Source organism: Anguilla rostrata, chromosome 3, assembly GCF_018555375.3.
Source record: "Anguilla rostrata isolate EN2019 chromosome 3, ASM1855537v3, whole genome shotgun sequence".
NCBI lineage: Eukaryota > Metazoa > Chordata > Actinopteri > Anguilliformes > Anguillidae > Anguilla > Anguilla rostrata.
Genome location: NC_057935.1, coordinates 44468066 through 44495618, shown reverse-complemented (window position 1 = coordinate 44495618; position 27553 = coordinate 44468066). Strand labels below are relative to the sequence as shown.

Sequence of the window (27553 nt, the reverse complement as noted above, 5' to 3'; positions counted from 1 at the left end):
GCAGTCCTAGGTACCTTCAGCCCATCTGAAATAGAGTACTCTGAAGCAAACCACCCAGCTCTCCCGCAATTAGGAATTATGGGAATCAAAAAAATAATAAAATAAAGCAACATTCCAGCCCTGCCTTATAGGTTACTTGGCAAGTCCACGTCACTGTTTCAATTGTCTAAATTACTTCCTATTAAAGACTGCAGATAAGCATAAGTATAGGTGTTTAACAAAGTAAAGGTGTGTTCAATAGACTGTTGCTGGCCTCTATGGTAACGGAGCACATAGATGAACTATACTGACCTCCTGGGTGTGGACTCCAGCTAAAACACTAGACTTTGGGGAGGCATCACACAGTCTGGAACCAAACCCTGACTGTGCCGACTGTGGCCCATTACATCCCTCGAAATAGAAACATATGGAGGGTCTGGCTTTTGTGGAACTTGGGTTCAGTCCATCTCCTCACACACATCCACACGGAGCCTTACTGCTCCATGTGTTTGGGCAGGAAATCTCCATAGCAGCACTTCATCACCACAAAAAAATCTGGGGTATTAAAGATAACTAAAGCACCAAAATGTCTCTGGGGTTCTTTCTTTCTCTCTCTCTCTCTCTCTCTCTCTCACACACACACACACACAAGAACACTCACACTCTCACAAACACCTTTTCACCAGATGTTTCCTAGACAAAGCGAGGTCAAGTGGGTGTAATGGCTCTGGTTCCATTATATTATAATTGCTGATATTTGGACCATGTCTACTAGCCACACAAAGACTAAATGATTTACCATCTAATTCTATGATGAATTAAACACATTTTGAATTAAAACACATTTTGGCATGCAAGCAAAAAGTACTGTAATGTCGAAAATATTGCCATTGACAGATGTCACACAGCCATTGCCCTAGAAGGCCACAGTGCCTGCAGGACTACTATGGTTCTGGTGGGGAAGGGGGGGGGGGGTGGGCACTACCTTACAGGGCTACTCTGGTCCTAGTGGGCTGTTTGGACTGCAATTTTCAATTCCACCTGCACACTCATTGATGTGATCATGTAACATCTCTACTTTCATTCTGAAAGTGCTGATTTGTTAAAAGAGCTGGGAATACTCCATTGGACTGTAATCAAATGAAGCAACACAAATGAAATATAGTACTCACAAACGAAAAACGAGACCAATCACTTTATAACAGCTGATGATTTATTGAAATTATTATAGTTAATTTTCATGTAGCAGTTATACTTTTATAGACAGTAGCAGCAGGGTTTGATTGTACAGAAATCCACATTAGGCTCATTATAGCTACTACTAACTACACAGACAGTCATATAAACATAAATACACAACTATACATGACAAATGAACAGAAGTAGAAATGTATTATAAGTTTAAGTTTATACGTTTTTTCTTTTACAATTTTTTTTCTTTTTTAATTTTATATTTGCAAATCATCATAAATGTATGCATTATTGGCAGCAGTGTTTTTTATAACAATTTTAAAATGTTAGAAAATACTTTGGGAAAATAAAAAATAACACAATATGTACACAATTGCCTAGATTTGACCTACACATACATGCACAAAGAAAAATGCATACCGATGCAAACATGCACACAGTGTGCTTTGTGTTTTCTGTGGAAGAGAAACACAAGTGCTGTAAATGCATCATTTCCTGCAGTCCTGCTTGATGTCTTATGCCTAGCGAACACACACACACACACACACACAGGCACAAACACATCACACACACACCACACACTTATACATACTCCCATATATGCTGCATACATGTGCACAGACAACACACATATACAGATATACACATTCTTGCATACACACGCATACACTCACACACACCTTTGCTGTGAATGAATGGAAGATGCACAGTAGATTCAGCCTTATCATATGTCTGACAGCCTGCAGGTTCACTCTGAGGTTCAGACATAAAGGTTCGTGTAATTATTAAGGCTGTCCACAGTCAATACAGTGAGCTTATGAGTGGTGTTTGCATTACATTTATTTTTGGTCTTGTAATTGCATCATAACACTCTTATTAAATAAACAGAAATGGTAATATAAGAGCATAACACAGTTTGCGTGTGTGTGTGTGCATGCATGTGTGTGTGTGTGTGTGTGCGTGTGCACACAGGTCTGTCTTTCACTCAGGGACAGATGTGAATGAACTGGGTGAACACAGCTGGCTGTGATTTACAGCCACCTGTGTGTGTCAGTGGGTCTGTACAGGCAGAGCCTGAAAGGCTGCTTCCACATGAGAAAGACAGTCACTGCAGGAGGAAGTGCTCACACATAAGACTCCTCACCGAAAAGCATCTGTTCAAAATCATCGAACCTGGGGTCACTGCAACGGCGTGCCTGCCACTCCCTCTTGCCCTGGACAAGGGCGGAGGCCACTTCCTGGCTCCGCTTCAGGGTATCCCCAGTGTCAGTTGCTGTGGCTGTGAAGAAGTAGTCCCTCAGGGCCCTGGTGGTGGAGGGAGACAGGCAGAACCGCGGCTCGGGGTTGCGGTGTGGCTCCACATCGGACACCTTTAGCCCACTGTTCTGAAGGTCCTGCCCAGCACATGCTGTTGCCATTAATGATCCCCTCCTTGTATTGAGGTGGGTTGTCGAGGGTTTGCCCAAACGGAGCACAGAAGGTTCGGAAGCGCGTCGACGGGGCCCGTCGGTAAGTGGAGTGGGCGGGGCAGGTGGGACTGGGGGCTGTGGCTGCTCCTTCTGCAGGCTCAGGCTGGAGGTGGCTTGCCCATAGAACACCGCACAGGGCGGGGTGGCGTGAGGGGACCTCCCCTCCCGTGCCATCAGGCCACGATCACGGACGCGGTAACATGGTGATCTGTAACGCTGGACCTTCAGCGCCACCTGCTGGTAGGAGGGTGGACTACAGGACCTCCTCCTCGGAAGGTCTCCCGCTAACCCACCAGGATCCCTCTGTCCTTCCTCCTCCTCCTCTTCCTCAACCTCCTCCCCCTCCTCACCCTCCCTTCCACCATCTTTGTCCTGTTGTTGTGGAAACAGGAGTAGTTCCCTTGTGTTGGGGTGGAAGCCGTGGGTGCCCCTGTGCTGACTCCAATCGTGGGACTCTGAGGAGGGGGCGGAGCCAGAAGTGGGGGAGCAGAGGGGGTGGCCTTGGGTCCTGGGTGCATGATGGATGGTGTAGTCTGCAGAGCCCTGAGAGAAGGCACTGTCCAAAGAGCTCATGGAGGAGCCAGAGGGGGAGGTGGCTGGAGAGGAGAGGCTGGACAGGCTTGTGTCCAAGCGCAGAGCTGAGGAGGGATGCTTGGGTTTCCGACACATCGGCGGGGGTGGGACGCCCCGGGAAACCTCGCGTGCTCCCCCTCCTCTGCTCAGGTCCCTCTCTTCCCCAAAAACATTGCAGTTGGTCACGGCGTCATAGCTGGACTTGCGGCTCACAGGTAGGTGTGAGGCGCTGCTGGGGGCGTGGCTAGAAAGTGGGAGGCTGAGGGCGGGCTCGGAGCATCGGCGCTGCCAGCGAGGGGGCGGAGCATCCGGTTCGGGAGCAGGGCCATCGCGGAGGGCACGGGGAGGCGGCTGCTGGGTGGCGGAGGTGAACTTCCTGGGTCTGGCCAGCGGGGGGAGCTCCAGGCAGGAGGAGTCCAGGTCACAGTCGTCGCTCAGCGTGAGGACGGAGTCGCGGCTGCGGTTCTCCTGCTTGCCCTTGTGGAGCCGCAGGCTCTGGAGCGGAGATCCGCCGTCCTCGTTCAGCTCGTTCTCCAGGCTGTCATACGACGAGTCATTCAGCTGGAAGGAGGACACGTCTGTGCGCACAGGGAGGAGAAAGGGAGAGAGGAAGGATAAGATACACCTGTTCACTTGATTGGCGCTTAAAATAGCCTGGTTCATACTCACCACAACAACCAATGCACTACTTGGAAGGTGAACATTAATTTTGACGACTGCTCCTTTCAAACCATTTTGTGTCAACAAAAACAACATGCTTCACTCTCCAGTGACTGAGAGGAATCAATTTACAAACCAGAGGACAGCGTGTAAGAGTAGAGATCAGTGTGTAGAAGATAAGTGCACAGGAGAGGATAAGAGTGCGTAAGAGACGGTGGCGTGTGTTACCGGATCCGTGCTCTCTGCTGCTGGCTCTCTCAGGGAACCTTCCAAACAGAGAGGCGATGTCCTCCCCCAGGACCTCACAGCAGTGTTCGATCAGGAACCTCACCACCTCAGACACCTGCAGAGACAGTGCCGCACGTTATGCCTGGTCACTACATCCCACCTAGGCTAGTGATCTAGTTCCAGTTCTCTTTATAGAAAAACCTAGCATAGATGGTGGCAGACGCTATGTATGTGCACTGCAGTGCTGAGCAGCTGGTGAGGATCTGTTGCTGAAATGCAAACTGCCATACTGGGGCTACATTGGAGCAGCGCACGCATAGCCAGCACTACTGATCTCAACCAGGGGTAGTGAAGGCCTGCTGGCTTCAGAGAAACAGGCCTACTGTCAGCTCACCACTCTTGCCCTCTGTCTCTCTTTCTCTCACTTCAACTTCCCTTTGTAGACCGCTGCTCTCCATTCTTCTGATGAAGACACGCACACGCACATACACAAACACACGCACACACACACACAAACATACTCACGCAGAGTGACTCACCATTAATTTGTCTGATTTGTCTGAAAATAATAATTTGCATATACAGTGGGCATGGGGGTAAAATGGGAAGAAATATTGTTTTGAAACAGCTTGTAAAAACACTGAGCTTGGATTACAGAGTGGTGGATGGTGAATGGATCTGCTCCTCCAGGTCCCACCCATAGCCTGCCAGTTAGTGAGACAACTAAAAGACCAGCTCCAGTTCTTTAAAAACAACTGAAATAGTCAACCACAGACCCCACCCAGCCAACATACTTTTACTGTCCAATGTGTCACCACATTCACAGGACTGGAACACCCTCCATCTTGAATGTAGTGTCAAAACTCATGATAATGATTAATATGCTACATTAACACAGACATGTATTGCAGCACTAGTCCTTAAAAAAGTTAAATACATATGTGGGATTGATTTATAATGATGATGATGATGATGATGATGATGATGATGAATTATATTATTATTATTATTATTAGTAGTAGTAGTAGTAGTAGTAGTAGTAGTAGTAGTAGTGGTAGTGGTAGTAGTAGTAGTGGTCATGCATTTGACAGATGGCCCTCTGCAGTAAATAGAGTGGTGAGAAGCAGACCCTTGGCTCATCTGTGGACCATGTTATATGGAATGTAGAAAAAAACATTTTCCCTCTACCCTGTGTGCAGCTGCCGAAGGGAACTTACACACATAAAAACAAACAAACTGGGAGAGAAACATTCTCACAGCTCCAGGTTCTGAGAACAGAACTGCCCTTAGGAATCTCCAAAGGAAATTTCTCAAATACTTTCAAGTTAGCCACAGCTTGTAGTTCCAAGTAATTCATTATATAAACACGTGCCAAAAAAAATGGTCTGTATGATAAGGTGTATAAAATGTAATTTCTGAACGCAGATTGAACTTTTGTCCTGTTATAATCCAGCTGCTTAACCACAAGAAGAAAGACAGGACCGCATGTTGACATTTCTCAATAACAATTTTCCCGCTTTTTATTTTTCTCCACTGTTTAGAGAGGCCAAATGTGGCTCCAGTTACCACAGTGCCACACAGCAAGTTCTCAGGCCGAAGTGTGCGCATTCACCCATAAGCCAGTGACTATGTTTCATCCTTCAGGTTACACAGTGCTACAGGAGTGAGCTAGCGCTGATCAGCAAAGAGATGTTTCTCTCACTGAAAACGCGGGGTCTGTGGGTGCCTACCATGTCATTGGGTGAAACTAATTCAGCAGTACCTAGAGGAATCCTAGCTAGCTTAAATCCACCCTTTCCATGGCAGAATAAAGCCAGCTGGGTCCCACCACCATAGACTCCCATTCAGCTGGTGACATAGTCTGGGGCTGCAAATTGCCTAGCAACTACATGACCCACCCAAACACGAAGCTCTCCTGAATCTCTGGGACATCAAATTGGACTCAAAGGCTGTTATGGCAAGCAGTTTTTCAAGTCAGAGGCACTTCCCCTCACCTTCTTGGTGCCCTCACTCTCCATGCTAGGGCTGCAGGGGTTGGGGGCCCAAAGCATGCTGGGAGCGATGCAGACCGACAGGTTGAAGCTGTTCATTTGGTTGTGGTGGGAATGCCGATGGATGCAGTGGAGGACGGCGAGCAAGTGTCCCAAAAGAAGCTGGTTCTCTGGTGGCAGCAGCTGCACCAGCCTGTTGGGGCAGAGGGGGGGAGGGGGTGAATGGAGTAAGGGTATTGAGGACATCCATTTTTTTTTTTTTACTTTCATGCAGCACATATAACAAGACATCAATCATTTTGCCTCAATGTCAGTCTTAAATTCACAGGTCAGATGAACCATAGTGAGCTTCTTTCTTTCAAGCAAAGACACTCAACCGCTATCTGCTGTTCTAATTAATATATTAATATATATATATATATATATATATATATATATATATATATATATATAATATATATATATATATAATATATATATTATATATATATATATTATATATATAATATATATATATATATATATATATATATATATATATATATATATATATATATATATATAGGACGAGTGTGGCACAGTGGGTAAGGAACTGCGCTTGTAACCGAAAGGTCGCAGGTTCGAATCCCGGGTAAGGACACTGCCGTTGTACCCTTGAGCAAGGTACTTAACCTGCATTGCTTCAGTATATATCCAGCTGTATAAATGGATACAATGTAAAGTGCTATGTAAAAAGTTGTGTAAGTCGCTCTGGATAAGAGCGTCTGCTAAATGCCTGTAATGTAATGTAATGTAATATCATATTTTCAACCTTTCAATCCAATCTCTCAGTCCTTCCTTTTCGTCTCTCTGTCTCTCTCAAAGGCCTTTCTCTAAGCAGGGGCTGGGATGCACAGTCTATCTAGTGAACCTTTCAAGGCTGAGGGATAACATCCTGGTGACAGTCACATTGAGTGGGTGCGATTTGACCATGGAGGTGTTACCTCTGGACAGCCTGCACGCGCTCCTCCTCTTCCTCCCCTGCCTGCTCCATCACCTCCACCCACTGCTCATACAGGTCCTGGGACAGCAGGCTGCCTGGGATGTGCCGCAGGAAGTCCTGTTGGGGAAGAGACCATAGATGCAGGGGGTTGCCAGATTGTCACTCTGTATGGGATGAAGTGCACTGTTCCCTCCCGTAAGGCAGGGCCAGACAGAAACAGATCTGTGTACAGAGAGTACCTGCTATTTTAAAGTCACATACCATTATTTTATCAAGGACATTCTTGACTGACCTACAGAAGCACTTTTGACTAAGGTAAATTAGGCTGATCTTAATTAGTATGCACATACAGTCAGCATTATCCTAGAAAAATGAGGTCCTCATTTGGAAAAAATGTTTGTGTGTGTGTTCGCATGTGTCTGAGTGTGTGTGTGTGTGTTTGTGTGCGTGCGTGCGTGAGTGCGTGCGTGTGTGTGTGTTTGTGTGTGCATGTGTGTGCATGCCTCATTCTCTGTGTTACATTTCCTCAGAGGACATTGATATCAGAATACAGAAATAATGTTATTAAATAGTGGAAAAATCACTAGCAGGATGGCCAGAATATGCTCAAAAGCTTCCTGTCTCACAGACATGTCTCTCAGCTGCCTGAATGTACAATATCACTGAAAGCACAGTGAGTAGTTTACTCCATCAGGGATAAGTGCCATATGCTGTTCACACCTTTGCAGAAACCTGTGCTGTTGGTAGGTACATTTTGCCAGAATATTATTTCTCATGCTTTATATGATCTCATGTTAGGCAAAATGCACAAAATTACAAAAACAGTATTTCCATGTATATCAGATAAATATCAAATAGTATATTTCATTTATATTTAGACAGAATTCCTCTAGTATATTTAAAGGGCTCTATAGTGGCCATAGATGCAAATTTGGGCTTAATGTTTCACATTGTTTCTCAAACACAAATCGAGTTTGTCTCTTTAAAATGTTTAGAGATCTTTTTGTCAGCATAAAATCTGGACTAAAAGACAATGTAACCAAACTTCCATTCAGACTCATAACTCTGAGATTTTCAGTTGACATTTCCAGTAAAAGGTCTGGCTAATGGACATTATCACATGCTTTCAATTTTCTACAGTACATCTTTGGATGCTGCTGCTTAATGGATTATTTGGATTTGTTTTCTCTGTTTCTATGGTCTTCTGGTTTGAAAAATTAGGTTATACAATTGGGAGTGGGTGGGGTGCCGTCAAGGGGGTGCTTAGACAGTTAGGTCATGGTAGTTTTGTTTTATTAAAAATTCGCATTTAAAGATTAAAGTTAGGCCGTCTCACTGGACTAAACACATAGAGCTCAGAGTAAAAACACAGCTAACTTATGACATTATAATGGCGTGTCATTGACAACCACTATTGAAGACCACGTCATGATTTCCCTTCCCACATAGGTGTGGTAAAATAGGAAGGGTACCCTGGTCTGAGAGGTGCTGTGGACGTACCTTGAAGACAGCCCCGGTGACGAAGGTAGACTCGCAGGTGAGTGCGACATCCTCAGCGCCGGAGTTCAGCCGGTCTCTCACCTCCCTGCACGCCTTGACGCTCGCCGAGCGACGGAATATCCCCCTGGTGAACGGGCCCTCCTGGTACAGCAACGCCAGCATGTCCTACAGACAGAGAGATATTATCATAGATATTGGGGCGGCAGTGTAGTATAATGGGAAAGGAACTGGTCTTGTAACCGGATAGGACACTGCCATTGTACCCCTGAGCAAGGTACTGAATAGCTTCAGTATATATCCAGCTGTATAAATGGATGCAATGTAAATGCTATGTGATGTTGTGTAAGTCACTCTAAATGTAATGTAATTATCACTACTGTTGTTGTTTTTTCATTGGATACATTAAGGGGCCATACAATACCATGTCTGAGTATATTAACACCATAAACTGGCCCCGGGTCAGGCGCTCACCATGATGGATTTCGGCAGGGCGTCGCCCTTGCACACGGCGCTCAGTGGTAGGCCAAACAACTGTTTGGAGGTGGGCGAGGTGGGCGAGGTGGGCAGGGTCGGCGAGGCGGGCAGCCCATCCAGCTGAGAGCTGGAGCCGCGCCAGAAAGCCCAGGCCATGATGGAGCGCTTCCTCCTGAACGGCTTCTGGCCTCCGTCTGGAGAGAGGAGAGGAAGACGGCATTGATTCACCTGCACACACTCTGTTTCTCTCTCAGTCTCTCTCTCAAATTCACCAGCATACAATCATATCCTCAATGCATATGGAAAAGGAAAGGACTTAAATGAAGGATGAAAAAATTAATCAGAACAGAAATGTAACAATGTTCATTTTTTTCTCTCTTTTTCTCAGTGTCCTTCTGACAGATGCTGGTGCACAAGCATTTAGGCTGTAGAGCAAGAGTTGATGTGCACAAAGGAAGCTGGTGGTCTGTGTTTTTACACAACAGAAAGAGAGTTTAAGAGAGGGCGTGGGATAAATATCAAACAAAAGTTTAATAGAGGCTGTGGGATAACTTGCATATTTGTATTTGCATTTGGCTTTGTATCGTCTGTGGTACTCATTAATACTGAGATGCAGTCTTCGTTTCTTTTTGTTTTATAACTCAGGTCTTTAAAGTGGGTGTATGTGGGGGAATTTCCTTCCTTCTTGGAAAGGGGGTAGGGTGTTGTTGTTGTAGATATGTATTTTAATGCTTTAGCAACACAAGTTCACATCCCTGGAAATAAAGTGTATTTGAAGTCGAGAAAGATGGAAAACAGAGCATCACATAATGACCACTGTAAAAACACAACCCTGCCAAGAGCTGTTAGCCTCAACAAAATATGTTAAAAACATTTCATCCAACTTTCACACGCAAGTGTGTTCTCCACTGTAACTACAAAACAATGTTGCTGAGCTTAGTTTTTTTCACTGGGTTTCTTCCAAGTCTGTGCACCATTAAAAGTTTATAAATATGCCATGCATTGCATCATGGCTCACAGAGGTCTCCAGGGCAAGGGATTGGATGATGGGAGAGACTAGTGGTGGTTTGCCGACCAGCTGTGGCCTTCGCACACAGTTCCGTCTCCGTGATTTCTCCCCACTTACCTGCACCAGGGTTCCTTAAAAAATGACATGGAGAGTAGAGGAAAAACAGGGAAATTACATGTATTTATATACAGAAATAGACTTAAATGACTGTGTGACTTGAGCGCTAAGGAATTTAAGGCGAGGCCTGTGGCTACATCAGTGGAGCCCTGTGGTTCTGGAAAACCTGAAAACAAGCTTCAACTCAACTACTCATTTCTCTGTCTCTAGCACTCCCCCGCTTCCTTCCCTCTCTTCCTCAAACCACTCTCATTCTCCCTTTCTCCTTCCCTCTCTGCTTCGCCCCCTTGTAGCTCTCTTCCTCTAAAAAGCTCCTTCATCACTTCTGTTCTCCCTCTCTCAGTCAAAAAACTCTCTCCCTCACTCCCTCTCTCTCATGCCTTCCTTCACTCCCCTCCCTCTGTCTTCTAATTGAGGCCACTGAGTGAGTGGTCAGCAGTCCTTGTTGGTGATTGTGCGTGCAGGTGTGAGAACGAGAGTCCCTTACCAAGTACAAGCTGTTCCACAGCCACTCGGCTGGGCTTGAGGATGAACTGGCACTGCGTGTTCAAAGGCAACCGCTCCAGGAGCAGCATCCCCTGCAGGTCTGGAGGAGTAACTGTCTCTTTCCCTCCCCCGTTCTGCAATCCATGGTCCCGGATGTGACTCATCTTGATGCTGAAGGGAAACTCATGCCCTGTGAGGAAGTCAGGAATCAAAGGTACTGTGTTAAAATGTTACAACAGCTTCTATAAATCAGATGGCCACCTCTTCAATTTATTTATTCCCCTCTACTGCTGACAGGAGATTCCAGTAGTAGTTTCCAATACAATATTTCAGAACATCTACATCAGCTCTGTACTGTCAGAACCATTCATGAATATTCAAAAGATGCATAAAATTGGAAAGTTTCACCTCAATGCTAAAGAGACAGAAGTGGGACAGAATAGAACAGAACAACCTGGCTATTGGTCATTACATAGGCCTGTGACCTTTAAGCTGCTCAGGACAATGTGCTGTGCAGGTGAGTTGATGAATTTGAACATGGAGGACTTCAATAGAATTGACACTCACCAATCAGGGGGTAGGGAGGGTCATCCTTCTTTGAGCTCACCCACAGCTGGTAATCTTTCACACAGCCCTATATATGAGAGAGAGACAGAGAGAGAGAGTAATATTTCACACAACCTTACATATAAGAAATACAGAAGAGACACTTTCAATACCACTTTGCTACACAGCGTCCAATCACATGCGCGTGCACACACACGCACACACACACACACACGCAGCGAACAGACAACAGACACATGGAGGAGGGGGCCCTGTCAACCTTATCAAGGCATACACTGTGGATTCATAGGGTGGGGAGGACTGGAGGGAAAGGGGGTTGAGGGGAGACACTCACCGAAATTCCAAACTGCTGCAGCGCCATGGCAATGACCTGCGTGGCGCAGTCTGTGTGGCTGACAGTCAGAGTCTTGGCCTGGGATGGGAACAGGGCAAACACATCAGGAGACTGGAACCTAAAACGGCTTTTAAAGGCACAAGCTCTCTTAGTTCAGCACTGGCTTTAAGCACCTCCTGGGCTTACATCTATCTGGGTGTTAGTCACTTGCAGTTACTTTGTATTAATCTAACTGATCAAAATATCCAAACATAACTTCACAGGTGTAGACGGAGGAGGGGCAGGTAGAAACAGGTGTGTAAGTATGTGTGTGTGTGTGTGTGAATCATATAATCAGCCCAAGGTTTATAGAATTGTGTTTCTTTCTGCAGTAAGTGTCAGACACTGGGGAACTGAGTTCATACCATGAGAGAGACAGCGAGAGAGGGTGAGAGAGAGAGAGAGAGAGCGCACGTGTGTGTGCGTATGTGTGTGTGTGGTGGGGGTTCGGGGGGTCAGGGGGATTAGGTACGACCCACCCTGCCTCCCCTCCCCCATGCCTCCATCTGTGCAGTTTCAGGGGGCTGCTGATTGATAGGGAGCAGATTATAGGGGAAGACGGAATATTCTGTGGTGTGGGAGGGTGGCAGCCCCCATATGTTGTTTTGGTGAGGCTGAGCCCCCAAGGTCATCTGTGCTGGAGGACAGATTGAGCTGTAGGGACTTCCAGACCTCATAAAAGCCCTGGGATAATCACTGTGTACACACAACCATAAGCACACACGGACACATAACACACACACACACACACACACACGCCTGACACTATACACTGTAGCTCAAATAATCAGGTGAATGCACTTAGTTTCTTGTACAATATAAATTGCTCTGGATGAGACCCGGTTCAAATTTGTTTTGGATTCAAATACTTTTCTGTGCTCTGTTGATCTTGCCTTGTGTAATTGAGCATGCCAATATGACCAGAAGGTGGGGTTTGCATTTTTTGAGAGTATGCCATTGGTTCCAATACACCAGACGAGATCAGTAAAGCTTAGAAAAGTATTTGATTCCAAAACAAATACATATTTGATCCAGGTCTGCTCTGGATAAGAGCATCTTCTAAATCAGTGTAATATAGCGTAATAAGCATGCACACAGATCACATGTACATGTGCACACATATCCATAGAAGGACACACACAGAATACCTACATAAGCACAGTTTCCAATGTCTTTAGCAAATATTTTAAGAGGAATGGTTTCAGGGTCATCTTTTTCTTTCTCCTCTTTTATTTGACTGGGAAAGGGAGAAAAAAGACAGAACAGGTCAGGCAGCTCACAAAACACAACCAAAATAAACCAAACCAAAATATGGCCTGGCAATTCACAGAGTAAAGGACAAAAACACAACGTCAAGGAATGAGACAGATGTTTTTTGGGGTGGTGGAGAGCTAGGCGAGGGCCCTGCCATGTTACAGCCAGAGGGGATTACCTTTTTATGAAGGAGAACCATTTCTCTTTCTGTTCCACCGAACTGGGAGAAAACACAAAAAATGTGGAATCCAAAGTCACACATCGTTGGCATCACTCTTTTCCATTTGCACTCTTACATAAGACCTCGTAAAACACAGTAATCTTCCTACAAGGATCTCATCCAAACGGCTGCTTTTTAAAATGAGTTATAGACCTGGCATGCACCAGCACCTCAGCCAGACTCCAACCATCCCGCTCTGTGTATACAAGCAAAGGTTAAGGGACCGTTTATAAGTGCTGGACTCCGAAGGGAATTACATCACAGCTCCTTCAAATCAGGCATGAAAACAGTGCTCTTCAAGACAGCCCTGTGCTCAGATTTCTGGCCTAAGATATCAAACATTTTTGTCTGCGATAATATCAATGTGGTATGAAAAAGACAAGGTCAAAATGAATTATTACCGACTGTGCAAATGCAAAAACAACTCCGGTTTCATACGCATGTTACAGTGCTTTTCTGTCTCAGTGTGCTCACTCAAACACAAACTGGAGTCCTGCTGGGCACTGGGGCACTACGCTGTGTGGCTTTATTCCCTGAAAAACTTTAAACTTTCTCTGATCACAGCACGGTGTTTATGGGGTTCACCCCCAGGCACAGAGAAGAGCAGGCTTCTGAAGAGGAGCGATGACAAGGTGAAAGTTATCAGACATGGAAGGACAAGGGACGACTGCAGAGCTCACAGCTGAACTACTGCGGTCCCTGCACCTCCCTGTGTGCTCAGTGACAGAGCTGCCCTCTAGCATGAAGCTGTGTTAGTGAGGTGTGCTCAGACAGGCCATGTTTGAAGGTGTGTTCAGTCACAGAGATGCCATTTGGTCGTAGTGTATGTGCAGGTGTGCTGAGTGAAATGCCATTGGTTGTAGTGTACGTGAAGTCCAGTTTAGTGAGATGCCATTGGCTGTAGTGTATGTGCAGGTCTGCAGAGTGAAATGCCATTGGCTGTAGTGTATGTGCAAGTCTGCAGAGTGAAATGCCATTGGCTGTAGTGCATGTGCAGGTCTGCAGAGTGAAATGCCATTGGCTGCAGTGTATGTGCAGGTCTGCAGAGTGAAATGCCTTCAGCCATAGTGCATGTGCAGGTCTGCAGAGTGAAATGACATTAGCTGTAGTGTATGTGCAGGTCTGCACAGTGAAATGCCTTCAGCCACAGTGCATATGCAGGTGTTTAGTGTGTACACAGGGGCGGGGCTGTACCTGAAGGTGGCGACACAGTTGAAGGTGGGCCAGCCCATGACGAAGCTTCTGTCAGGGCTGGTACTGCCTTCACACACCTCCTCCATGCAGCCAGCTGTCCACATGTCACACACACGCACCTGAGCCTTCAGCTTGAAATGTGTTGAGGACCTGGAGACCGCATGGGGATGTTGTTTATGCATACACGCACACACACACACACACACACACACACGCAAGTAGACACAAGCACTCTACGTGAACATGCTCTCCAGGGCAGAAGACTCACTTGGCTTTGGTGATGAGGAGAATGTCGCTGAAGAGGAAGAGGTACCGCTCCTGTGTCTGCAGGCCAGTCTTCAGCTGGGCGTGGCCGTGGGTGAGGAATGTCCGTGCCGGAGTCAGGAAGGACTGGACCAGGGGACACATCTCTGGGCTGACAGGCGACAGGCACTGCTCCCTAAAACACACACGCACCCCACAAAAGAACACAGGATGACTCAGCATCTGGAACAGAGAAACACCCTAAAATAGTGTGCTTTCTGGTGTCTGGGATACAAAAGCACCCCAAGAACAGGGCCACACTGAGGCAGAGTATTCGTGATGAAGGGAGGGGCTGAGAGAGGAAGTTTTTTAAGAGGTTAACATTTAAACAGTCAAAATAAGAATATTAAGTGTACGCTCAATGTGATTGATGGTTTTGCACATGTGCGAAGGGTGATGGTGTAAAATTGTTAGGGAACTGGGCTTGTAAACTCAGATTGCAGATTTTACTTTCCAGGTGTGGTGATTGCCCGTGTATCCCAAGATACTTAACCTGAATTGTTTCAGTTAAATTACCAGCTACAGTATATAAACAGACTGCATACAAAAATGCAGGCTGTGTAAATCACTCTGGATAAGAGATTCAGTGAAATGCCAGTAATGTAACGCACACACACTCCCACACACCGCTGTGTATTTCATGCCCTGGCCCTGAACCCTGCTGTGGGAGGTCAAGGCTCCTTAACAGCCGGTGTAATGACCGCGCTGTTTTAACGAGGTTACTCACTTCCTGAGACCCGAGAGGTTAAAGCCCCAGTGTATATTTAGAGTGTGCTGTTATGACTCAGGTGTGTTGTAACAGGCATTTAAGACCCCTAATGACCCAGCTCTGCCTGGAGTTCATTACCACTGCCATCACAGTAAAAGGGGACTTCCTACTGGTGCCAGGAAGGGTCAAACAAAGCACTCTGACCACGCCATTGCCCAACCAGACTCAAATTCAAATATAGTTTATTGGTAGGACTGCTCAAGGTGCTACAGTGTTGCCATAGCAAGAAACAAACCTGGTAAAAGTCAAGTTGAAAATGATTACAAAATCAACACTGAAAACCGAGTGTGTTATGTCCATTGCCCTGCCCATTACCCAATCTGCCTCACTGAGGAAGGTAGTCCACCACCTACCTTCCGCTATAGCAATGATGGACACCGCACGCAACCAGACACACATAATGTGTTCCAGATAATCTGGGGAAGAGCATTACTGCCCCACCACATTGTAAGAGCATTACGAAGACCTTGTGAAACACATAAGTCTTGCACTACGTGGGCAGGTGATGAAACCTGCAGTGCCTCTGTGGATGAAGGGAGCCACAAGGCCCAGGTCTGACAGCAGTAACATTAGGGGCAGGCTCATATAACACAAAGAGTCAAACTCTTTATCGGCTCAGCTCGCTAATGGAGAAACATCATTACTTCATTTGTTCCAGACAAATGCCATTATTCCATTATGTTTAGGAGCAGAGGATAACTGGGAAGTAATTTCCCTTGCATTTCAATCTTCCACCAATTAGACAGAGCCTCTATTTCAAGTCATGAGTAAAAAACTATTTACAATAATCTGCCACAATCATCTGTTAATCAATTACCACTTAATCCAGCCCATGTGAAGATCGACAGCGCAATTATTATGTTTGTTAACATTAACACAATTCTTCAATGTTCTGATGTACTGATGTACATTAATTTAAGCCGAGCATGCCTCAATTACGGGCAAATTCAATGTGAATTTCCCAATAGTTCTATAGCATACATCATTAGCAATAATATATTGCAAAACTGTCTCTGTTCCACCTACTCGCCACCAAAGGCCACCCGCTCCATGTCCCTAGTGTTTCCCGTCTTGTGTTTTCCTTAATTAGACCTCATTGTTGTATCATTGTTTCATCTCGTTTTGCACGTGTCTGTTCATTAGGTTATTGTAAGCACCCGTCTTGCTGTGTGTTTAAGTTCCTTGTTCACCCTCAGTCTCTGCTCGGCCTTTGTGGTTTCTCTAGCACAGTTTGTCTCTTGTTTGGTACTCTAGTTCTCAAGTCTCCTGTGGTTTTTCCCCGTATGCTCCCTGGTTTATTATTTTCCCTGCGTCCTCATGGGCCATTCCTGTTTGTTGTTTCGTTGCCGCTTTTTACTGGTAGTCTTAGAGTTTTTGTGTCAACCTGAGTGTCCTCCATTTTTTGCTCTGCATTTGGGTCCACCTGCCTTAGACTCTCATTGTGACACTAAAGAAATGCAGTGCAGTGCTATAGTTGTAGATTACACCTCTCGAGATATCCACTCCAGTTAAAAATTTCAGCAAAATGACTTACAGGTCACAATTTTCATTTTCTTGAACATTTCCATCCACTTTTACAACAGGTATCTTTTTGTAATTATCTATACATAGTTGAGAATACTCTATTTTATATATTCTCATATCTCCGCCACTCTATTCTCTGCTATTCTACGGTATTCTGCTAAAGCCAAGTCTACGGTCAGGTCAGAGCAATAGCTTTTTGAGCCTAACTAGCAAAATTGTGCATCTGAATCAATATTATGCTCGGAAGGAAACAGCCATTCTTAGCTATATCATGCCAATAAATGTGACTGCAGCTAACCATGCATACTTAGCCACCTTTCATGAGCTGACAAGATACTGAGCTAAGCAGCTATCGAATATGTCTTTCTCTCTCTTATAAAGGAAAGAAAAGCATGTGGATTAGGTAATTACTGCATTTAATTTAGCTCATTTAACCCACAAACACAAAAAGTAAAATAGTAATATATATTTTAGTTTTAGCTGTATGAAATTTGTGTTTTTTAAAGCTATTCTGAAGCTTATGTCATTAGCGTGACTGCAGCAGTGCAGGCAAATCATGCAGTGTACCTCTAACAGGTTTTTGCTCTGTTATATTATCTCAGGGATAAAGGAACCTGGCCAGCCTCGAATAAAAAAATGGACATTTGACCAGCAGCCACACTTAGAGAACATGCTGGTAATTAGTCACGCGCCAAACCACTGCAAAAGTAAAAATGCTGGGGCACCTGGAGGATAACCTGCTGACATTTAGGATAACAGCCTAGAGCAGGAGCAGCCATCCTGGTCCTGGTGCGCCGCAGGGTCTGCTGGTTTTTGTTTTCATCTTAAATACAACAACCGCCTAAGTCGTAATGTTTTATTTTGAGCTTGGAGCCATGTCAGTGACCCAGACTTAATGATATATTTTTGCCGGGAGTTAAGAATGAAAACTGAAACAGGAATAACAAGTTATTTTTTTTGTGGACGCAGTATATTAAGCATCTTGTGTGTTCCGGACTGACATTGCAAAAGACGTCTTAGCTTGCGTCAGGGTAAACCACAAAGCGTCAACATCTTCTTTTTTTTTCAACACGTTCTTTTTTTTTTGGAAAAAACTCAGTTTTCAGAATGCTGAAAGAGAAGTGTGATTCTCTCTCCCACATAAAAGAAGAAGAGTGATTCCCATATTCGTGGCACGGTTCCCTCTGCTGAATGACCAGTCAATGAGTAATGGTGAGTTGCTGATGCTGCAGACGCTGATTGATGATACGCTAATTGGCTCATTGTAATGGGGCAATGATGATAAATTAAGCACACCACGCGTACACACTGCGCCCCTTGTTAGAAGCACGGGAACCATAGGGAAGAGCTCGGACATGTGTAAATGGCACCTCTGTTCACTAAACAGCAAGAGTCAAAGGAGAGGGTGAACTTCAGTCCTCTTCCCATGCCCGTTCGGTAAGCTGATCTCCCACCATGCCCCTGTAATGCACGCTAAAGTCACCACAATGCCCTGCGTTGCATGTTTAACTCCCGTCATTGAGCCAATGATGAATGCTCAGAATGCCCTTGTCCACATGGGAAACTCGCAGCACGTCTTGCTTCAATCTCAACCAAGGTATTCATTACCAATCCATCAGCATCCCTGCCCACACCTCCCTGCCCCACCACACCCCACCCACCCCACCCCACCACTCTGTCTCTTTCTCTCTCAACCGTTACCAAAGAACTCTGGGAATCTACAGTGGAGGCTGGTCCACAGGGCATTTTAAGATCTGGGGAAGAGTACGGTGTTCCCCTTCTGCTTTAATATGGAGACAGTGCTCACATTATTACAGGCTGCCACAGATTACGAGACTTGTTTGGACAATTAAGTGCATTGTGTGGGAGGCTGGAGGGGTCAGTCTTCCCATATTTGTTATTGGGCCAGGGTACAGTTTTTGGTTTGGCCAGGCTAAGGCTGGAAGTGTGGGTCACAGAGCAAAATAAAATTCAGGAAATTCACATGACTTGAGTTTGTTAAGGGGCTGGGGGGTACAAATCCCATTAGTTTAAGGGTGTAAGTATTGTAAAGAATTGTAAATGTTTACGTTTTTGTGTGTTATGTTACTTGTGCTCCAGAGTATTGAGTATTGACCTTTTGTAAAATAGCTAAATCTCTGATTGTGTTAATCTATATTTTAGTGGCTAAAATAAAGGAGTATCAAAGGTCTCTCTCTCTCACACACAAACACACATATACACGTATAAAAAACATTCACACTCACATGTACTCATAACATACACAGACACACACATTACACCTTTCATAGCATGTATGCAACCCTGCACCCTAAATAGCACAGCTGAGGTGTAGAGGATATGGGAGGTGACGGGATAGATTAAGTAACTTAAACCCAGATGTGCATTCCTCTCCCTCTCTCCCTCCATCCCTCCCTCCCTGTAGACTGGGCTCACATGTTCTTAATAATGCTGATGAGAACATCTGTTAGGAGAGACACCCAAGTCAAGCCGGAGCAGTGACTGTCAGTGAATCACTATGGCAACAACTCATGCACACGTGCGCCCACACACACACACACACACACACACACGATACCCAACTATACCATAACAACAATGGGCCTTGAGTTTACATGGAGACAATTTGTCGGAACAAAGATGAATAAATGTGGGCTTAACAAAGCCTCCTCAGCGGGAAGGGGTGTGAGTGGAGCATTGTGGGCACTGTTTCGCAGGCTTACATAATGTGTTGACTTTGATTCCAAATTTCTCTCTTCTGTAAGGAGGCCACAGCTCTTCAAACCCAATTTACATTGGCCCAGTTGTTAGAAGTAAGAACAGAGAATGAAAGAGAAGAGCTCTTTCGCCTGATCCCATGCCAGGAGACAGCCAGGGCTCACTTGGGTCTCCCATGATCCCAAAAGTGCCAGAGAGGGTGTGTGTGCATGTGTGTGTGTGTGTGTGTGCTTCCCTGTCTCCCAGTGTAGCCTGGGAGGTAAACCTTGATAATAAAACCATCTCCAAAAAGCAAAAACCAAGAACTTGTTTTTCTTATTATTTTGTTTAAATAGTAACACATCATCTAAGTTGTTCATTTTTTCATTAAAACCCAACTGCAACATATAAGGGCTTGGCCTTTCACCAGTGCAACAATTCTTTGGCAAGTTTGTATAATTGCACAGAGCAGGCTTTCCTCTTTCCTTTATCCTGGCCCTAAATTCAACCTCAACTCTCCCTCCTCACTATGAAGTCAAGCCCTTAACCTTACTGCAACACTACCCTTAAATCAACTCTATCCCTTTATGTAACTACACATGTAACTACAAGTTATGCAAGCACGTGAAACTGCAGAACAGTTATTAGTACTTTCTTATTACCCAGTAATTTACAGATTAATTTATTACTAGCAGTGTAATAATAAAGGTGCAGGTAGTGAACAAAAGAAAACAAAAAGAAACAAAATAAGCACCAAAGCAAAATCCCTGAATAGCTTTTGGATTTATTCCTGTCTCGTTTCTCATTGGCCCTTACCTGGAGTGGTTTCTGGATTTGGTAAATGCTTTGCTGATCACCAGGGAAGGGGCCGACTGTCTTCGTTGGTTCAGAGTCTTCATCTTCTAAGTAGCGGCAAGAGAAGGGGAGAGAGAGGAGAAGAGAGGGAGGGAGGGACAGCATATTTTATTACATGATAAAATTCACATTATTCATAAACAAAATTGGTTAAACAACAATATTTAGATTGCATGAAATATATATATTTCATATATAAATGTGTATATATATATATCACTTCAGAAGTTAAATTGCAGTAACAGTATAATTTTGTCCCTCTCTCTAGATGCATCTTAATTTTTGATGATCTTATAACTTCCTGTAGGTAAATGAAAGCAAGCAAACAAAAAGCCATTTTCTGTCTTGGGGACAGATTCTCGCCATCTGGTCTCAGTCAACTAGCAGCACTACTGTCTTTCAGTATAGAACACACTGATTACAACCAATGTCCATGGCTGATTGCAGATTATATTGTGTAATCGCTGAGCATTGATATTTATATACAGCTGCTATTTTTAATAAGATAAAACAGACACACATTCACACACACACACACACAGACACTCATACACACACGCACGCACGCACGCGCACACACACATCCTTATGTTTGTGATTCAATTTATGTTCAGTACTGTATTGCACACTATGGAGATCACACAAATACTATGAGATAAGCCACCCCCGCCCCCTCCATTAATTGAATGTCCTGTGACAAATATAACCATAACCATGTGAGTGGAAGGCCTAACATTCAAAGCAGCCAATGAGCATTGTTATATGACATTATGCAACACGGATGAAATGTTCTTTGAATACATTTTAATGGACTTAACCAATACTGCCAATATGTCTGTAAGGTGGGATGGCGCCTTCATAAAGCAAAGCATGTGAACAGGCTCCATCCTCACTTAGCCCTGATTTTGTGACATTAGTGCCTTGACATTCAGGAAACCTTTTTCATATTAATAAAAAATCAAGAAGGGAAGGAATTCCATTGCACCCTTATTCTGAGAGCGTTTACATTCATTTTCCTTATCATTGTGAGGCATTATGAGGTATCAGCTCATCATTTCTAATCATTGGGATACATCAATACAGCATGCTGTATAATTGTGAGATACCAGCACAATATTCTGCGTTATTGTGGCATCAGCACAACATTCAATATCATTGTGATTTACTGGCACATCTGGCCAAACTGTAAGAGCTTTCAAGAAAAGGAAGTCGACATATTCATCTCTGGGACCAGAGACACCCTCATTCCGTGCACCATTTTTAAAAGCTTTTTTCAATCGTTAAGCTCCTCCTCCCCTTCCACGGGACAGCAGAGGAACAATCTAGAAAGACTTTCACCAGCTCTCCTCTCGTTTTCTCTGAGAGATTTTTTATTTTTTAAAGATGCTAATCTATGATGTCTTAGTTTGTGTTGAGATTAAAATACAAAAACAAGAAAGGACATATAAAAAAGAGACAAAGTAATTAGAAAAAAACATTTTTTGTCAAATGTTAACATAGAACATAAAGTTAAATGTAATTTTTATTTACTTTGTGCCTACTTTTGCCGTGTGTTGCCGTTTATAAATGAGGTCATAACTCACTGTGGTCCCATGGCCCTTTCCTCAGTGTGAAGGGGGGTTCCCTGGTGTTCTGGCCAAATTCCTGATAGGCCTCTCTGGTAAATCAGGTCATCTAAGCCTCCCCCAGTTTAATCAGCCATATAATCCCCACAAGCCACCTCCTCTGATGCATGTTGAGTGCTCTGGGGCAAAAATGGCTATCGTGTATCACCAAATAGTGGAACAGACATTGTTCATAACTTCAACATAATTTCATAATTTCAACAAGAGAACTCGCCAACAACACGCTTGAGTGTGGGAGGGTTGCTGTTGGGAGGTTCTCTTGTTGAAATTACAAATGCATTTATTATAATTTATTAGAAATAATTTACATATCTACATAAGCAAATGTATTCCAATAAGCAACTGATGTTGAAATGTTCCAATGCACTAACAAAGCAATTTGATGTGGGGCCTTATCATCATTTTTGATACACACATGGGAATAAGCGACTCATTCATTTATCAGTTGGATGAACCCGAACTATCTGAGAGCAGTTCAAAGAGGATTAACAATTTGAAGCCCACGTATCATCATTGCTAACATATAGCCATGTACAACACAACTTTCTCCTAATGTTGCTTTTTTTTACTGTTTTGCTCCATAATGTTGTAACTGCACCTTCAGCATTTCAGGAACGTTGTGAGTTATACGTTTAAGTGAGTAATGAGTTAATCCAGCAATTATGTCAGTTATCAAAAAAGCAGCTCTACATTCTGGAAGAATTAGCCTACATTGAATGTCCTTTTGGATTTCGTGAAAAAGCATATACACGTCAGTACACTACGATGATCGCTACCATGGCCACACAACTGTAACTCCATTGAACCAACTAGTTTTCTGCACAATCTCCGTTTCCAGACTGAAATACACGCAGTAGGCTACACGCATCCAGCTCCTGGGTGCCACCAGTGCACTCGTTTCTTTACACCTATATCGCATGAGGCTGCAATAACACTTACGACCACAGGACTAGCAGAGCGCTGCTTGTCACAACACAGAACGGCGTATACGTTCAATATTTACATAGCCAACAGAACACACCAACAATTTTACATAAGCTACCTACACAAAATTTAGTTAGTTAGTTTAAATTTAGTATTTAGTTAGGTTTTAAGTGTCTTTCATTTTTTGGCAGGTAGGGTGGTGGAATCTGGATTTATTTATTTTGCCCTGTACGCGATCACTTCTATAGAGGAAAGAACGCACGTAGAGAGCTGCTGCAGAAGCTCATATCTTCCCCACAGGCAACACGAGACACCTTTCATCAGAAAGCCTCAATGTGCCAATAAGAGGAGCTGCTTCGCTAATAGATTTGTTTGCTTGTAATCAACTAATTAGGAATAAGGAATGACATGGCCGTTACGAATTAGTTATTTTAACTGATTTTCCAAGACACAGTCGGTGTTTTAAAATAATGGACTTTATTTCTCACAACAGAAACTATGCATTGTCCACGCTTAAGTTAATGAGAATGCACACTTATGCACAGGAATAAGATGGATGCAACAGCAATCGTTCAATTAGCCTACTGAAAACATCCAAAGCCCGTGTCATTATCCGTATGGTTGCATAATACACATAGGTGTTGTTTATATATAATAAAGTGCGATTTAGTAAGGCTATGACACATAATTAAGCTATCACACAGTAGATAGCTGCGACTCATACATTTCTCGAGCCACTTTAACAAAAACTTCGCAAAAGTATAACCAACTCCCTCGTTGCTACGGCCACTACTACTAGCGTACTACTACTACTACTAATACTACTACTAATAATAATAATAATAATAACAACAATAATAATAATAATAATGACACATTACCATGTCTGAATATATTGCTGATTATTCTTCATTTTAAAAAACACTGTAAATTTCCATGAACCTCGCGTTCCACCACGCGAACAACACTGAAGCGGAGCGTCCGGAGCCCGTAGGTGTAAAACGCATGTTATCCGTTTCCTTGAACACAGGCGCTATATTGAAAACTGGGCGAATACCAAAACCACAACTGACATGGATGGCTCCAGCGTCTGGCAAATTCAAGTGAGATTTTTCAGGTCTATAGTAATAGCCTATCTGATTTTAAATTGATCGCCCGAGATTAGGCTACAGAAGTAGCCTATATGATGTTAATGGACTCGTCAAACAAGGATTCCAAGTCCAACAATTGACCGTTTTCATTGAAACAATTCGGGTTAAGTAGTTTTGCCTTTCACAAAGTCGGAATGCTGTATATCATGCGACAACATAGCCCATTTTATATTTTTATGTAGGACATGTGCGGATTACAACCTTGTAGGAAAGGCTAAAGAGAAAACGACAGAATAATGTAAACTATAGGACAATTAATTGGCCTGTAGTGTTAAATGTTAAAATAATAAATATAAATAAATAAATAACAATTTGACTAATTTTGTCATACACACCGAAAAGTACAGGGTTAATTTAACTCCAACAGAGTAGGCCTACCTATGAATCCAAGAGGGACCACATGCACTTAGGAGTTGATTTAATACTGAACATTTTACTATGTAATAATATTTCGTTCAGTCAATATATTCCAGTACTCTCATGAAGTCTCCGCGGACGTGTTGCTAAGCGCTAAGCAAACACCGATAAAATTATAGGGCTGCTTTCAGGTAAGGTTATCACAGCGGCATTTATGTACCGTACATACAGGAGCCAAATTTTCCGGGATACCTTTTTGGTCTCAGGTACAGCACAGATCCTGGTTTCCCCCGTTAAAGAGGCAGACCGACTCTGGCTAATGTTCTCCTGTCGCGGTGACATTATTTCCATTAAGGCAGAATTTGTAGGTTTCTATATCCAAAAGGGAAGGTAAGCCTCAACGTGAACCCATGTCCATAATAGCCATCCAAACATGCGCAGCGTCAAGATGTCAGCATCATACAAATATCATCATCTCCGAGTCTTTGCTTGGTCACCGCATATTACGAGAGCGTAAATCACATAGGCTAGCCTACTTGCAGCCTGATCGCTGTAAATGTAAATAACAAAGTATTTCAAATGCCTTTTTAGTTCCAAGTGAGGCAAATCCGGAGACATAAGATGAGGCTAATTCTCCGAACGCTTTTACAACAACCTCGCTCTGAGGCAGCAGTGCGGCCAAGCGGCGTCCTCGCCGTCCTGGCTGTGACCGTACTACTGCCCTACAAGTGGGATTCGCCCTCAAATCCATTTGAAAGCGGCACTGCGCTGAGCCCTAGTGACGTCATCAGGTTGCGAAACTATAGGCTAGCTGTTTCGGAGAACTATTCAGAAAACCGAATTAGAAGCATGCATGGAGGAATTGGGCATTTGAGCCAGTAGACTACAAACCGTAAAGAATTTCATTAACGTGCTTTATGTAAATGAAAATATGCAAGGTATGAGGAAAACACCGCAAGCACCTTGTGTTGCTCGCATTTTCCTTTCAGTTTTATTCTTCCTGTAGAATTCTTCACAAGATTTAGATTCGTGGACGGCACGATAGGCTACAACTGAATAACAAGGTAAAACAAATTAGACTATTTTAAAAGACAATAATTAATTAATAATTAAATAGGCTAGATACAATGTATATCTCCACTAATATTTAAAATATTGAACCGAATAAAGAATAACAAATAGGCTACCCGATAATGTGGTTTTTTTTTTCAAATAATTTTCATTTTACACTTTTTAAAAACATAGTAGCCTAGGTTACTCATTCTGGCAGCGTTCAGGAATTTCTGTCAGAATCCTGGGCGTGATGATTTTTATATTTAAGTATCAAAAAAGGCAGACAGTGGGGTTTGCAGTCATCCATAAGTTGACAAACAAGATAGAGCATTTCCACATCCTGCAGTTAGATGTAGGCTACCTGGGAGACAGGCTACGACAGGTGAATGTCTCTCGAAAGCATCTTTTGTGGAATGGAACTTCAACGCTAGAGGGCGCTCCCAAACCTTTGTTGTTTTCACATTAAGTTAATGGCCAACGACGACTTGTCTGATGCCAGGTGACTCTAGCTGTCACACTCCATGAAGTGTGAGATATTTTCATGGGGCCCAAAAACCCTGCCTGTTTTACAGGTTTCGTTTGGTCTATCAACAAGTTAGCAGATATATAGCCTATAACGAGGTGAAAAAGTTAGTTTGGGTGACGCTTTTAAAAATTCATCACAAGTTTTCTTCCAACAGAGTATGGCGAAAGTGAGTTTACAATGTTTTCCTTTATTGTGTGTTTTCCTGGCCGAGCCTGTAGGATTGTGGTAGGCTACTCATATTTCTATAAATTGCATGTCTGAATTTGGGGCAGGGAGAGAAAAGGAAAATCTCCATGGTTTTTTATTTTTTTATTTTTTTTAATTATTTTTTTTTTAGCTATACATTTTGATCCCTTGGTATTCTGACTGCCACATCAGGAAAATCTAGTTTCAAATGCATGTGTTTGGATGTTATTTCTGGGTAACAGGTCAGGCCATATCACTGGGTAGACCTAACATGGATTCGAAGTAGGCTATTGTAGCTACAGAACAGCTTATTACCTTTCCTAGCAGACAAATAATTCAGTGTCCGTTTCGTAGCATTTATGGCATTTATTCTCACATTTTGAAGGGTGAATTTCATAATTGTCCTGATGAGCAAAGCCATACGCCCAGAAATTATTCAGGCTACCTAGCAAGTTAGACCACAGGGAGCAAGTGGAGGTGTGTCTATCTGGTATCCATTATTGCCTATAGCCATTTTGTGAATTACAGGCGCAAAGTGAGTTATTATGAAAGCATGTTGTGTATGTTTATTATCTAACTCTGCGACAACGAGTTTAAATTATCTGAGCATACTGTCAACAAAATATTGCAAAAATGTATAAACCCACGCAAAGCCCTACAACCATCCCTCACCCCTCCCTTTTTTTTTCAAAAGTCAGCATTGCCCAAAAATAACTCCATGAAAACAATGTGCGCAGATTAGCGTGACTCCTTTCTGCGGCTTTACTCAGAAATGTCTCCCACGCTGGAAATCCCTTTAAACTCATATCATCTACGCCCTTTGACCCCCTCCCCCTTATTCTGGACGTGTCACATGACGATGCATGACACCTTCACAAGAAACTGGGGTGGGTGGCATGACTCAGCTCACATCAGCCAAACACTGACCTGCTGTGCAACCTCTGAGGTAGTGTGTGTACATGTGTGTATGTTGGGGGGGGGGGTGGGTGGGTTAAGGTTATATTTGAGGATTAAGGTTATATTTGATGTCATGTGTATTTCTTTGGTAAGCACTCTCAGCTAAAGTGACATTTTCTCAGGTTGAATGGAAGGCACATTGAGCAATGTTAAATTCATGAGGCTCGAAGGCGACAGTCCAGTTTAACGGTTACAGAACTGGACTTGTAACTCAGGTTCAGTTCCTTGGTGGGGAACTGCCATTGTACCCTTAAGCAGGGATACTTGAACATGAATTGTTCCAGTAAATGTATAGCTGTATAATGGTTTGTTAAATAAATAAATGAATGTTTAAACAATGTAAGTCGCTGTGGATAAGA

General features: G+C 43.6%; 1 protein-coding gene across 3 annotated transcripts; it reads right to left on the bottom strand.

The window, feature by feature from the left end:
- Positions 1-1170: 1170 nt before the first annotated feature.
- On the bottom strand, positions 1171-25203 carry arhgap20 (Rho GTPase activating protein 20). Of its 3 annotated transcripts, none has more exons than XM_064327859.1 (15): positions 24725-25203; positions 20377-20462; positions 14536-14706; positions 14268-14417; positions 13032-13073; positions 12752-12836; positions 11561-11638; positions 11227-11293; positions 10661-10849; positions 9045-9241; positions 8574-8738; positions 7075-7190; positions 6095-6284; positions 4101-4215; positions 1171-3790 (listed from the first exon to the last, which is right to left on the bottom strand). In XM_064327859.1, the coding sequence occupies exons 1-15, from the start codon at positions 24821-24823 to the stop codon at positions 2295-2297; spliced, it is 3246 nt and encodes a 1081-aa protein (XP_064183929.1). In that variant the 5' UTR covers positions 24824-25203; the 3' UTR covers positions 1171-2294. The 3 variants fall into 3 exon arrangements, with proteins under 3 accessions (XP_064183929.1, XP_064183930.1, XP_064183931.1); XM_064327860.1 differs by lacking the exon at positions 24725-25203 and adding an exon at positions 23846-24319; XM_064327861.1 differs by lacking the exon at positions 24725-25203 and adding an exon at positions 23907-24319.
- Positions 25204-27553: the final 2350 nt, after the last annotated feature.

Bases quoted from the DNA above. Each gene is read 5' to 3' on its own strand.
- arhgap20 (XM_064327859.1), bottom strand. From the start codon at position 24,823: ATGGAAATAATGTCACCGCGACAGGAGAACATTAGCCAGAGTCGGTCT. The intron at 11,639-12,751 runs GTAGGTATTCTG...TTCCCATCCCAG, and splicing joins ACATTGGAAACTGTGCTTAT to GCCAAGACTCTGACTGTCAG. The intron at 3,791-4,100 runs GTAACACACGCC...CTGTGCGCACAG, and splicing joins CAGCAGAGAGCACGGATCCG to ACGTGTCCTCCTTCCAGCTG.